Source organism: Diaporthe amygdali (assembly GCF_026229845.1).
Source record: "Diaporthe amygdali strain CAA958 chromosome Unknown NODE_4_length_2575358_cov_65_588622, whole genome shotgun sequence".
NCBI lineage: Eukaryota > Fungi > Ascomycota > Sordariomycetes > Diaporthales > Diaporthaceae > Diaporthe > Diaporthe amygdali.
The window spans coordinates 933,268-947,541 of NW_026517024.1; the positions used below are offsets into that span (position 1 = coordinate 933,268).

Sequence of the window (14,274 nt, forward strand, 5' to 3'; positions counted from 1 at the left end):
CCTCGGGCGCAGCAGTCAGGGTCCAATGTGGGTTCCTGAGCGAAGCTGCGTAACGGTGGAGTGGAATCTGTTGATGAGAGTGGAAAGTGGGCGATGCGACGAGATGGAGAAATTCACCAGACAGAAATTTTGACCCTGCGATTCACGTGCCGATGCAGCTTTACATATATGAAGGAGCTTGGCCAATCCCAGAGAGAATTAGGGTCAAGACATTCAATCTGAACATTCTATAACTGTGAGTAGATGACAGACACAATCTGATATTTTTCGAGCTTCAAGATGAAATGTGGTCGTTTGGAGGGGTACTGCGTAGGCGCTCCGCACTCATCCAGCTCTCAATGAGCTCATATGGAGGGGCAGTCAAATCAACACTGTTTTGAGAACGGTAACATTTTATCAATCAGAATCCGTGCATTGCACTTTGGATTGGTAATGGCAAAATTAGCACAAATGAATATTGAAACTTCAAGAGTGTGTATGTACCAAGAAAACCCCCAATCTCAACCAGCTCAGATCATGGCTGTGGACCAGCACGTCCACCGCGTCTGCAATCGACAACTACGCATGCTAAAAGACGCATCGCCATGCCCTTAAACAAGTTGTACTCCTGATTTCATAAACGTCGTATGAGTTGATTGTGTCGTTCCACCCAAATCTTCCAACCAACAACTCCTGAACTCCGCGTACTATGCCCTCCACCAGTCCTCAGATGCTTGGTGGCATGTCACCTAGCCGTCCACCTCGAACTCCGAGTGACCAAATCCTTCACATCACGATGCACTTTTTGTCCTTTTCGTTCTCGGCAACGCCGGCGCCGGCGCCGCCAAAGTTGTACGTCCTCCTATTCCTACCCCTGCCGGCCGTAGACCAAGTAGCATCCGTCCACGCGCTCTGGCTCATCACATCAAAATCTGGCTCCTTCTTCTTTCCCTTCTTTCCTTTCTTGCTCTTGCTCCTGCCGGGCCGCCACCCCTTTTTCTTCGCATCCGAGATGTTCTTGGCAGCACTGCGCTCCGCGCGGGATGATCGGCGGTTCACAGACGAGAGCCGTGAATTCAAGCCGGGCGCCGGGGCAGCTGATGCGGGGAGGAAAGCAGGGTTGAGCTGCCCCTCGAGCTGTTGGGCCGTGGGCCGCAGCACGCCTGGGTTTTGGGAGGGCCGCGGATGGCGAGGTATCGGTGCGAAGATTGTGGTCTCTGTTCTTCGGTCCGACGGCTGCCGAGTAGGGCCATCGTATGCACCCGAGACCCCCGTTGGAGTGCTGATAATCAAAGGTTGATCTGGAGACATCAACGCGTGATCGATTGTGTGGGTCATACTCGATGGGTCCGAGAGAGACCGCGCATATGGATATTGAGGCGGTGATTGATGCTGAAGATCCGAAGCAGTCTGGACAGTTCTATACCCAGATGGCTGGTGTACAGACATCGGCCTAGCCCTTTCACTACTCCGGCTTGTAGGCACGCGGGGCAGATGGAAACCTGTTGATAGTCGTCTTGACAGGCTTGATTGTCTCCCGTTGTCACGGACCACAGGCGGTTGCTCCTGCACAGGGAGTGGAGGATGGTGCCGCGTGATCCTCTCGTTGGCAGTGACATTCATCGGGGGCGCTGAGTGAGGGTACTCTGTAGAACCCGGCTCAGGCATTACTGAGCTGGGTGGCGGGATCGGCCATGTCTGTGAGTGTATCACAGTCGGGTACGAACCACCGCCCGTGTGTGGATTCCAAGTAGAGTTGGCTGGCGAAGCTCCTGGTATTGGTCTTTCAGCGGCTGACTGTTGTTCTTGAGGCTGAAGGGGGCGGGCAGACGTTGTCTGAATGCGAGGGACGAGCGGCATCACGCGTTGAGTACCAGTATAAGGAGATGCTTCTGTCAGCGCTGGCGACGGTTCCGAGCCTGACCGCATAAGGCTTTGAGGACTTGCGGGGCTGGCAGTCTGTTGGGTGCTTAGGGATCGAGTGGCTTGTAGTTGTGGCGTTTCCGGGGGCGAAACATTGTAAATGTCTTCCTCTTCATAAGTGTTAGAAGGATGTTCATTAGGTGACACTTGATTACTGGGTATCACGGTAACAGGGTCCGTCATAGAAAATCGCTGCTGGGCAGCGCTTTGAGACCTGCGCTGGTGTGCCCCCTCCATTCGATTTTGAGCAAGGGTGTGACGTCTTGAAGGCCGAGATTGCGAAGTGCCAGGTGTGGCGCCGTCTTGCCCTAGAATTCGATGTGCCTGTGGAATAGGTGGAACAGGGGGGAGGTCCCGATCTAAAGGCTGGGATTCCGCCATGGCCAGCACCGGTACCATTGAGTGACGGAGGAAGGCGGGTGCTTCCTCCGGGTCCTCCTTCTGATAAGGCGGAGGTGGAGGCACCCAGTTATCGGCGTCACTCTCGTGAGGGTGCTCAGCTCGCCCATCAGCCCGACGATACTCAACTGGCGTCCCTGCCGTTGTTGTGGGGTTCAATCGCCTGTGATTAGCAGCCGCTGTAGCGGCACGGCGCAGAGTGGTAATGGAACGAGGGCCTGTGTGCGAATAGGGCGCGTCCAAAGCTTCCTGCTCCTCTATGATCGTCGCTGTCTCCGTCTCTTCGGTAGCTGTGGGAGGCTGAGGTGGTCGCGGCGGTGCTTCGCCAATCCGGCGAGGTACAAGAGGATCGTCATCGTCATCTTCTTCTTCTGTCGCTGAGGCCGGCGTAGGTCGCGCTGCCGTCGTTGCCGCTCTCATGATCGCACTGCGAGGACCTCGCCTCTGTGCGACAGTCCGCCTTCTGACGATGGCCACCTCTGTGGCCATGTCGCGGTGCTCCTCCTCCAGAATCTCTGGCTCCTCTAGCCCCACCTCGATAGTTATCTCAGCCACATGACCATCTTCCAGACCGTAGTCGAAATCAACAAGTGTCAACCTGCCTCCATCCTCAAAGTCCATGCCATCCTCTTCCGTGATGGGCTTGGCCGGAACAGCACCCTTCGCAGCAATGACCAGACGCTCTTTCATCGATGAATCCCCAAAGCCGGCTACCCACTTCACCGTGCTCACACCGCTGAGATCCGTGACCTTGAAGCCCTCCACGAATGTGTTGCGGAGCTTGTCACACAACAGCTGCCATTGTGGTACCCTTGCCTCGCCGGCCTCCTGTGTTCTGGAGCGCATCGAGCCTCCACTCACCCGGCGGTGGACTCCACTTGAGTTGGCAGCGACATCTAGGTTGTTGTTCGAAGCATCCGGAACCGCCTCAAGATCTTCAGGCACACCGTAAAGCCAGACCTCCTTTCCCTGGAAACCGGCAGACACCAGATCGCCGCATACAGAAGCTGCTGGTAGGGTGCAGGGTAATAGCTTCGCTTGCAATGGAGTGTTCGGAATCGGGCCAGTGAAGTAAGTGGTGCCGTTTCGTAGGTCGTCGATACGCACAGCGCGGAAAGTTTCAAAACTGCGGTCATAAGTAAAGGCGTACGCCGCCTCATCATGAGCGGATTCCTGTATAAGCACTGCATGGCTACAGTCCCGACTAGTATTAGGGAAAAGAATCGATGTCGTCCACAGAGCGCTGATATTATCGCTAGACAGGTGACTGCCCGGATCGTAGTAAGGCGCCGTCAAAACTACTGTATTTGGTTGGGCAGACTGGATAGTGGTGCCCAAAATCTGGGTTCCGTCGAATGAGAAGGCCAGGGCATCGACTGCATCGCACTTGACAGACCTCCTATCAGTAGGCAGGGCGCCCGAACCGAGGGACTGGACCTCGATGCCGCCTTCGTAGGCGGCAGCCAGAACAGTTCCGCATGGCGACAACGCAATGGTCCGAGGGCTGTGGTCGAGTATGATGGACTGAGTGCGCTTCGGAGGAGTCTGGGTAAGGTCGTACAGGTCGACCTGCATCTCAGTCAAGAGCACAGCCAAAAGAGAGCCGTCATCCTTGACACATGTCGCGGCGGGTCTGCGGAGTATCTTGAGCTCCCTCTCCACTTTCAGAGTGGGACCGCGGAGGTCAATGATGTTGATGCGCGAAGAATTGTAAGCAAGCAGGAAATGGCCCTTTGGCGAGGGGCTGAAGGACATGCCATCGCCGCCCGGACAGGATGAGGAGCTGATGGAATTGGAGACGATCTTGACTATGGTATGATTTGGGCGCAGGTAGGCGTCGAAGAGGTTTCGCTTGACCTCCCTCGCGAACAATCTCCTCAGGGCGGGCAGATTTTCCTGTGCGCCGTTGGGAGGCTTCTTATGACTCGCGGAATATGATGGACATCTCATCAACTGGAGAGCGTAGAGTCGACCCTGCTGCGAAGCGCTGCGCCATTTTGAACTGACGAGAATCAAGGAGGCGAAAGTGCTTGGGTCGGCGGCTTCCAGGACTCTAAAACGAGGCACAAAAGTGGTTAGGAAAGCGGACAGCAGATGGACTCTGGGGTACAGAAAGAGCATGTCCTCACTGCTGAATGATCTCCTCGGGCAGTCGATCAAGGGCGCTAGGCTCGAGGTCATCGTCGATATCGTCAATGTCCCTGTCGGACAATATTGGGTGCTTCTCGATGGAGGAGCGCCGCGGGAGCTCGCCGTCGACGGGAGCCTCGTCCATGGCCTGTGACATGGTTGAAGGCAAGAGTCGACCGGGTTGGTGGTGTAAGTCGCAGGAACGCTGGGGTAGGCACCGTGCCGTTCAGTCCATGATTCGTGGCACCCTGTCCTCGCAGACTGTTTGGAAGAGAAAAGAGGAAGATGGCGGTTATGTCCTCTTGGGTGATAAACGGTGGTACGACGGGGACGGGTGAATAGACAGACCAGAGACACAGGCTGTGGAACCTCACAGCATCGTCTGTTTGGTCTCTGAGGGCGGAGGTGAAGTGGCCAAGGCGCGAAGGAGACAGGAGGAAGAGTCGAGGCAGACAATAGTCGCAAGGGGAGGGGCACGAGGAGGCCGTTTCGTTCAACGGCACTGACACGCAGCGTAACGCAGCAGCAATGCAGATGCAGGCGTAGATGCAGGCGTAGATGCAATTGCAGAGATAGAAACTGGTCAGATTTCGTTTCTTGTGGTGGGAATGGGATGCGCCGTGCAGTAAATGAGACCGAGAAATGGCAAGCCGCAATGAGCAGCATCCATCTTGTTCCTGTCACTGCTAGACGTCCACCTTGTAACCTACACAGTGGGCTAGAGAGCTAGCAGTCTACGCCGCACGCAATACGCACGCAGCATGCTTGTTGGCGGCGAAGGGGTGACGGAAGGGCGTCGTCGATTGGGCAGAGGGCTCCTGCTCCTCCACTGGGGTGTGCCCTGAAGGTCTCTCAGCAGGGGTTCTCTGGTCCTCTGTAGGCTACAGCCCGCAGCTGCCACTGTGTTGGTCCGCATGGTCCAATGAGCATTGAGTGGGTTTGGGGCCATTGTCTGTGGCATACTGTACAGTACCTACTTAGGCAATGTATGTGTGTGGCTAGGTACTCAAGTGCATTGCGAGTCCATGTGCAAAAAATGCAGTGCGTCGATGAACAAGTTTCAAAGCATCATGTCTATGCCACAACGTAAAACACCAAGTTATAGACAGTGCCACTATATACTCTTGCAAGGCTGTCATGTCAAAGCTTCGCCTATCTATAAATCTTCTGTCTCCAATCTGCCTCACAACCTTGAAACCCCGACCCTCGAACCTCGAACCCTGGCGGGAACGTTGCAGTTGTTTCGGCACGACCCTGCAAACCCAAAAACCCAAAAGGACGGACACAGGCTTGGGAGACGTCATGCCTATCGGCCGGTCGATAGGTTTGTAGTTTAAGCTAGATCTCGACTATCGATAAACAGGACAGGAATTCCCACTTTGCCGTGTAGATCTCTCACATAGTGGTGTTGTCTCTTCCGATCTTGGTGTTTACATTTTCCTTCTCATCCCCCCCATATACTGTATTGAGAATACTATGCAGACTATCAGACCTCGGCATTCGACCGGTAAATTGGGAGACGCCGCAGCTAGTTCCCTATGCAGTCGAAGGAACGCGGAAGGATTCTCTAGCTTCCCCCCCCACCTGGGCAGAGAAATCATGCCCCCATTCCCCATCTCCCATTTTGCCTCCCGTCTTCCCCGTCGCAAACTACTCACCGTCAGTGACCCATTCACCATTCACCGTCCGAAAACCATCGGGAGCCTCAAGGCAGCAGTGAGTGACTGTCTATGAGCATCATACACCAAGTGAATAGCACCTCTCGGTCAGGCTCTGTATTGTGCGAGTACGTGTGCTGTTCAAATCCGACTCAGGCCACTGCGGAGCTGTGTACTGTGGCACGCTCACATGGACTACTGTAACAGTACTGTGGTACAGTAGCTCCAACCATCTCGGAATCTTCCCTGGCCCCACTCCCCATTTCTGTTGCTATTTTTGGCTCTCCCATCGGCACAGTATATGCTTAAACAACATACAGTACGCATCGCCTTGCTGACGCCGTGCTACTCGAGCAGTCTGGCCAACAGCCAACAGACCCAAGCCCCATCCACCGGCGTATCGCTTCGAGTATCTGCCCACTGTAGTTACGTGAGACTTGTCTAATCCAACCTGTCGTGTAGCACAGTTCACACCTCATGAGAACATGAAACACATACATCTCACCCCTCTCTCTCACATACACAGCATCGAGATGTGAACATGAGTTTGGTCCTTTGCACGCCTCCCTCCTCACGCCGCACAGCCCCGGGCCCTTTTTCAATTGCCGCCCATACATATAGTTCCGTCCTTCAGAGCGTGGCACGGCTTTAGCCTCATTCCTGCTGGATCAGATCGACCATCTCTCCTTTCGTCTTCATCTCGCCATGGGCTGAAGGATGTCGTTTGAAGAGACCGTGCTTGACCATTGTTCTCGTTTCCGCCTCCCGCCCTCTGTTAGGCACACCGCCTCGGCGGTCCCGAGGGCGTGGGAACGACGTCTTGGCCAGCAGGCACAGTACCCCGTAAACATCGCGCTCTAGATTCCCACAGCCGTGTCCCACCTGGGCTCCCCGTGTCCCGGTCCGTTGGGCCACTGTCCAGTGACATCTCGGTCCCCCCACCCCGAGTGAACTATCTTTTCTAAGCTGTAGGCCCAGAACACTACAGGAAGTAACCTCTGTGTGCTAAAAGCCCCCAATGGACTGGTCGCCAAGGCACCACCAAAGAACATGTCAGGTACTCAACAGTGTAGAAAAGGACCCTCAGAGCCCTATCAACGCATGCACGAGGTAGTATCTCACAGATCTTCCCGCAGAAGATAAGAGGTGTTCCCAAGGCAGGTTATCCCATAACATTCCAAGTAGGTTATCCCCTAGCAGGTTATACTACGCAAGTCACCACCCAATTCTGGGGTCTTCGGAGCTGTTTAGTCACTCATTTGCGCCTCGCCGTGGGAGATCCGACATTCTAGCCAGTCTTCTTCAAAAAGTACTTCGTGTTCCCTTATGTGCATTGATTCTAGGCCCCCATGGCCATTGAGTCGAGTTCCAAATAGGATCAGGCCTCAGAGATCCATACTTGTCCTTCCCTTGCAAGGTTTGATTGTCCTTTGTGTGGGTGCTCGTGTCATCAACAGGCCCTCGACCTTGATGAGGCTGTCAATCGCTAAAGGACAGGCCGGTGGCCCCCACCTCCTCGTATAGTGACAATCTACCGTATGTGCCCCAGATCCAACCTGACAAAATGACCAACAGCCTGTCGTTGCTGATGGAAGCCGATATTGTGGCTCATGCTACAGTAGGGCACTTGTGATCCACCCACCTATTCACGACACCACATGCAAAGCCACCTGAATTTTGGAAGTTTTAGTTGGTTTGTAGTAGTGTACGTGACCGGCCAGCCGAGGTGTTGCTTGTTCTACAGTGAAGGCCTGTTAATTACTCGAAATACAGCAGGCCTTCTTTAGACGGAATATCGGGCTCGCAGTGGCTCCAAGCCAACTGCAGGGTAACTCACTTCCTTGACAGCAATTCACCACTTGGGGGCCACGGTATCCCTTCCAGTGGCTACGTGACCACACAGTCGCCTAGATGCCTACTAGAATGTCAAGTGTTTTGATTCGCTCATCAAATTTGGCTACAGAAGATTCGTTGGCTCTTGGAGAAGGTCTAGTCAATTGAACGACGCCACGGGTTGTCATGGGATGTCTTGGTCTCGCGTGCGGCGTACCTCCTAAACGTTTTGCGCGTCAGTTGATGATCCGGAGCTGGGAAAATAAGCACACATACCCCGCGGGAATGTTTGCCATGAGTTGCGTCGTTCAGTGACAATGGGAGATGCGCGGGAGACTTCGTTTATCCTGATTTGACTTGCTTGAGAATGAAGCCCAAATTCGGTCCTTGGTATCATCGCCCTATTTCAAGTTTCTAATTTTGTTCTTCGAGCACAAGAGATGGCTGTTGACTATCCGCTGGTCTCTGACAACTCACCTTACTCAATATCCTCGGTCTTGCTCTGTTAAGTGCAGAAAGGATCTGGGCAAGTCTATACACTATCCAACGCAGCTTGTCTACAAGTTCACTCCATTCCCAGAGCACGTCAAGTAGGGGGATATACGGTGCAAGGGGGACTATAATAAAGTTATCAAAACATACTTTTCACGCGACCGAAGCGTTTAACACAAAATCGTATGTTACATAGTTCTCAGATATTTGGGTTATATTTTGTCGAAATTCGAATACCTGTTAGTAAGTCCTGAATCACGGCTTCATAGATATTCATACGAAAGAAATTACCACCAAGGACAAACAGAAATCTATCTAATTCAGAAAAACCAAAACAACTCAAGTCCCTCTTCCAAAGTGATTTTGTTAAATTTTCATTCCTGCCAATCTAACAATATCTCAAGTGCAGGTTCTGACGGGGGCGATTGTCCATCTCGACGTCGCACATGGCAAGGGCGAAGCGCTATTTTCCTCCCTGGTGGGGGCAAAAGCTCTTTCTCCTGGTCTTATGATCTTGTGCCAATTGTTATCTCGTCGTTCATCGACTCCGTTTTCTGAGAGGTCATATGACCAGAATTGATTTGCTTCTCGACCAGGGCCGCGACGCGATTGAGAGCGATGGTGTCTCCGAAGTCTGAATTAATCCACATGTGGTCTTTGTATGGCTGACGAGGCCGATGAGGCCGAGTCTCACTGTGTTCAGAGTCTGCCATTATCGTTCGCGTTTTCATGCCGCCACGGGCTGGCGCCATGGACGCATTGCTGGAGGAAACGATACGCTCTTCATTGAGGCATGTCGACAACCGAAGGGCTCATAGTTGGGGTGCTGTGTGGCCTTGCCTCCTCGGTATACTTGCTGAGACCTCATGGCTGAGCTCCTGTGAGCGGCAAAGCAGGCTTTCGGTAATGTACCCTCTGAGTCTGATGAGCTGTGGCGCGCGATAGCTGGGCCCTTAGGATGTTTGCCAGCATATGGAGCCTGAGATACCCTGGGAGCTTGGAGAGGCCCTGTCTTCATGTGGTATGTGGTCAGCCTAGCAAAGGCGTTCTGAAGCTCGACAGTATACTTGAGCTTGATGTCAGCTCTGAGACGTGCCAGGCTCTCCCCAGAAACTTGCAATCGTCCTGGAACCTTGTTCCACGGAAGGAGAACCCTGTATGGCACTGTCCAGAAATTTTTGGCATAGACCCATGACGCTCTTGGCTTGTTCATTTTGGATCCCGGATCAGAGAGTTTGAGATGTTCATGAGGGCTGTTCGGTGGTAGCTCTGTGCCGATGAAGGCGTGAAAGTCGTGCAAGTGCTTCTCTTGGTGAGCAGCCATCCTCCAAGGCGGGAGGAAGTTGATCTCGGGCCCAGAGCTGTAGGCTGTGACCGGCGTGACAATAGCTCGACCGGATCCAGCCTGAAGTATAATCACTGGGTGGCCGGTAGCTTGCCGGTGTACATACCCTGAAGCAATGAGCTCTTTGTAATCTTTGTCGAGGAAATGTTGGCTGTATTTGAGAAAGACGATGTCTCCGTCTTGCCAGAGGCGGATTGGGCCGTTCACCTGGTCTGATCCGTGATTGTCCATTGTGGATAATGTCGAGGATATAATGTCGAGGAGATAATGTCGAGGATATAAAATGTAGTTCTCCTTGGGGGGGGGGGCGGATTTATGTTTTTCAGCCAGCTTGGTAGCTGCCCATCAATGTCCATTACGGCCATTTCTCAAAAAAAATAAAAAAAATACTAAGATTAATACTGTTAGCGGAAGTACACTAGGGGCACTAAGCACAATGCAAATTGAGTGTATGTATCTCAGGAGGGTGTGCTAGTGTTTGTATCATCACAAGAAAAACACCTGTATGGCCACCTGTCTAGCCAATAAAATGAGCAGTTATAGGAGTAATCGTTTATATTTATTCGATCTGGTTTTGTATTCTTTTGAGCTAGAGCCGGCGGGGTTGGTTCATAGAAGAACAGGGCCAGCTTTAAGTCCCAGGAATAGGCACATACTCCACAATGCTTCGTCTCCCAGATATGGAAGGACTGCGGCAGGAGGATGGTAAGATGAGAACAGTCAGACTTGTACTCCCATTCAGAGACATCATAACACAGCTCAGGAGCGCGTAATGAAATTCAGGTTGCGATGACGGCCAGGAATTTTGCCACTCCATTTTTAAACTAACGAGAGAGACACATAATATCAGAATCGAAGGTGCTTCGCACAATTCGGATGCGAATTTTGTAGAGAAGCATAGATCAATTCATTTGGGTTTCTGCCTCATCCAGTTTGATATAAATTTTAAATTCCACATAGTACTGTCAGCTCACTCTGAAACTCATGCGCAAGTCATTACGAAGGATCAGCTCCATAGAATTTTGAGATTCAAGTGGGTGCAACCACCCGCTGGTGATTCAAGGACAAAGAGCAAAATATCCCATGGGATTAAACGGCCAAGTAAGTGCGGTGAGACGGGGCAGAGAACACTGACTTGGGACAAGTGAAGGTCTTTCCTTTGGTATTAGGCTTTCCAGTTCCAGCCGTTGCTTGTTCTTGCGCTATTTGACTTCGGGTCCTGTTGGGGGGGGGGGGCGACCTAGGTATGGACTCAGGCTTCAGGCCTCACTCATCCTCATCTTTGTCTTTGAGCTTCTTCATCTCTGATTTCTCCTCCTGAGCTCGAACTGTAACTGAGCTGCCAATACACCATAGGATGATCCCACGAGAGCTACAGGGCCCACCCTATTCTCGTAGAAAGCCGTTCAGGTATAGAACTTCGTCTAACAACGAATGCCTGTGATACCTGTAATGTAATCCGCACTGCCGCTTTTGTGATTAACTATATCAGTCATGCCGTACTAGTAGCCTGGTAAGTCCTAAAAAGTATCTAGTTAGTAAGCCTCGCAGTACCTTTCCTAACTACTAAACAGTAATTGAGTAATTATGCAGCGTCTCAAGTCGCTGGCCATATCCATGGAGGGGTTACACTCACAAATTTACCCCCAGTGACAGAACTTTGTGCGTCGGTTGGCAGGTAAGGTACTCGCTTGAGCCCGGTCGATGTGAAGTGATGGTATATCCAGACGCGTGGCTTGGTCATATTCGCAGGGTAAATGAAGGACACATAGCACTCGATTCGCTCTACTTTTTAATGCGTACCGAGGTACAGAGACATTGCAGTCCTGACTCCCTGTGGAGGCTTCCCCGGCCATCATCGGCGCTGCGCTTTCGCCGCCGAGATGTTGGTACTCGCGCGCTTCCGAAGTCGATTGCGACAAATCGCGGAGACATATCGGAGGATGGCACACCGACACCGAACGTAATAGATGTGGCAATCTAGTCAGGTGCAACTGCTAAGCCGGTAAATAATGTTTTTCTGTACACATCTTGGCCCAACTGTGAAGATTGTGGAGAAAATATAGACCATGTGAGCCTATGGCGACAGGAACTGGGTGTGATCACCCTTTTGGAGACATAGTATAGTGGTCATAATTCTCAACACAAGATTAGCCATAGTGGCTGATGAACTGGCTGCTCAATTTAACCGCGCTCCGGGAAAACAGACCTGAATATCTAGAAGGGAGCTGCACTCACAACCGCCTGGTGGACGAAACCACCATCATCCATCGACATAGCCACCGCAGTTTCAGTCACTTTTGAAGGATTATCTACACGTCTTCCAAAATGCAAAAGTTAGCAACTCTTCTGGGCAGCTTGTCCCTGATTCTCTCTGCATCAACCCAGCGCCTCGCTGCTGCGGCACTTCTTAATACCCGCCAGGCGGCCCCAAGTGAGATTGTGAAGCTATCCTCACTCGAGAACATCGCGGTACGCCCCAATGGCCAACTCCTCGTGACCAACATGAACAGTCCCAACCTGTACGCCGTCGACCCCATCGCCAAGACATCTTCAACGGCCGTTGCCGTCAGCGGGGCAGCCGGCCTGAGCGGGATCGGCGAGATTGCGCCAGACGTCTTCATCGTCATCGGCGGCTCCCCCCAGGGCACGGCGGTGCACCAGGTCGACTTCACTGGTGGTGGTACACCCAAGGCGACGCTCATAAAGAAGATCCCGGATGCCAAGAATATGAACGGCCTGGCCGTGTTCAACAACGACACTGTCCTGCTCGGCGACGCGGCCCAGGGCAACCTCATCAAGCTGACAATTTCGTCCGGCGACTCTTCCGTCGCCCTCAGCGACCCGACCATGGCTCCCAGTGGCCCGATCCCGTTCGGAATTGACGGACTCAAATACGGCAACGGTACTGTGTGGTACACGAACATCTTCAAGAATAGCTTCCACAAGGTGTCGGTCGATGCGACGTCCAAACCAACCGGCGCGGTCTCTACACTCTGGTCGAACTTGATGGGCGATGACCTCTGCTTCGGAAACAGTGGCAAACTATACATTACTACGAACAGCGGGGCTAATCAGGTTGTCGAGTACGATCCCGCCGGCGGCTCTGCTAGCAAGCCTGTCGTCGTTGCTAAGCTCAGCGCGCCGACGGCTTGCGCTGCCGGACGTGGCGAGAAAGACAAAGACGTGGTTTATGTTACAAATGGGCAAGGTGTCTACGCGTTTAATGTCAAATGAGTTATCATGTCTTATAGAAGGAGCTTTCTGGATATCCACTTGAATTGACACATCGCACTGAGGCACAGAACATTTTGAAACTCAGCGGTGGTGAATCTGTATACCGGCGCGGATCACACGTCTTATAGGGACTATGGCATGAGTTTTATTACATAGGTAAGGGAGTATGCAGGGCTGCGTGAGCTTCATTTGCCCGGTGGTGGCGATGCTGACTCCACTGCAAGTCCTTGACACATTTTGAAAGGAAGGGGGAAAAAAAAGGCTACCGCACAGAAACGCTCTCTCTCTCTCTCTCTCTCTCTCTGTGTGTGTGTGTGTGTGTGTGTGTCCTTCAATAAATCCCAATTCAGCACCACTACTTGATTGGGTCAGACACGGTTGTAGCCAATAGATCACACCGTCGACACTATACCAGCATGCTGCCTACTACACCGCCGCGATCATGGATCGTTTGATATGTTCAGTCGCATATGGGCACATCCTCAAAGATGTAACTGCTCTGGAAGAAACGGGGCGGGAACCCGCATTTGCCCCCGCACTCGCTGCCATCGAATTCATCATCAGACAGGCGCCCGTGGTAGACAGTCCCGTCGATCTCGAGGGCGATGCTGCAACCGGCGTCCTCGATGGTGTCGTCCTCAGCTGACACGAGGTTGTAGCTGACGTCGCACAGCCTTCCGCCCGCTGGGAGAGAAGGGCAGATGTCCTTGTCGAAATAGTTGGTGGTGTCGCACGGCTCGCCAGCCGGGAAGGTCCGCCAGTCTTGCGCCCCTTTGCCGCCCATAGATTTGTAGCTGTAGGACAGGCAAAAGTTACCTGCGATGGCGAAGTGGGCGAGGCCAATGACGGCCGTGAGTGATTTGGCGAGTTTCATGTTAGTGAACATCTTGGCAGTGGGTGAGACTGGACGCAAGAAAGATGACTGGGGATGCGGAAGCGTGTTTTTGTTGGTGCCTGGAGAGAAGTGTGATAGTATATGTGATGAGAAGACCGTCTCATTGATGAACAAAACTTGAACCAAGAAAATGCTCGCATACTGAAGTACTTATACGGGAAATCTCTATAAAGAAATGCTTGCTTAAGTAGCCGGGTTCTGAGGCTCGGTGTCAGTCATGAGAGTATCAAGTCTTAGACTAGAGGCTTCAACGAAAACGACACAGCTCCCTTGGCAAAGCCACAATTGCAGATCTTGTACACAATTTGAACTCCACCCAAGTTTTACTCAGCTTACGCGGTCATGATGTCTGGGTGAATTATTACTGTCTTTCACCGGCGCCC

General features: G+C 52.5%; 4 protein-coding genes across 4 annotated transcripts; 1 reads left to right on the top strand and 3 right to left on the bottom strand.

The window, feature by feature from the left end:
• Positions 1-765: 765 nt before the first annotated feature.
• Positions 766-5,380, bottom strand: J7T55_008473 (F-box domain-containing protein; the record flags this gene model as incomplete). Its single annotated transcript, XM_053138793.1, has 4 exons — positions 766-4,354; positions 4,431-4,579; positions 4,650-4,933; positions 5,188-5,380. 4 exons carry the CDS (start codon positions 5,378-5,380, stop codon positions 766-768), a joined length of 4,215 nt encoding a protein of 1,404 aa, XP_052997748.1.
• A 3,540-nt stretch (positions 5,381-8,920) lies between these two features.
• Positions 8,921-9,990, bottom strand: J7T55_008474 (uncharacterized protein; the record flags this gene model as incomplete). Its single annotated transcript, XM_053138795.1, has 3 exons — positions 8,921-9,107; positions 9,188-9,775; positions 9,866-9,990. The coding sequence occupies 3 exons, from the start codon at positions 9,988-9,990 to the stop codon at positions 8,921-8,923; spliced, it is 900 nt and encodes a 299-aa protein (XP_052997749.1).
• Positions 9,991-12,087: 2,097 nt separating this feature from the next.
• J7T55_008475 (tp-dependent dna helicase pif1) lies at positions 12,088-12,996 on the top strand (the record flags this gene model as incomplete). Its single annotated transcript, XM_053138796.1, has 1 exon — positions 12,088-12,996. The coding sequence occupies one exon, from the start codon at positions 12,088-12,090 to the stop codon at positions 12,994-12,996; it is 909 nt and encodes a 302-aa protein (XP_052997750.1).
• A 460-nt stretch (positions 12,997-13,456) lies between these two features.
• J7T55_008476 (uncharacterized protein) lies at positions 13,457-13,882 on the bottom strand (the record flags this gene model as incomplete). Its single annotated transcript, XM_053138797.1, has 1 exon — positions 13,457-13,882. The coding sequence occupies one exon, from the start codon at positions 13,880-13,882 to the stop codon at positions 13,457-13,459; it is 426 nt and encodes a 141-aa protein (XP_052997751.1).
• Between the last annotated feature and the right edge of the window lie 392 nt (positions 13,883-14,274).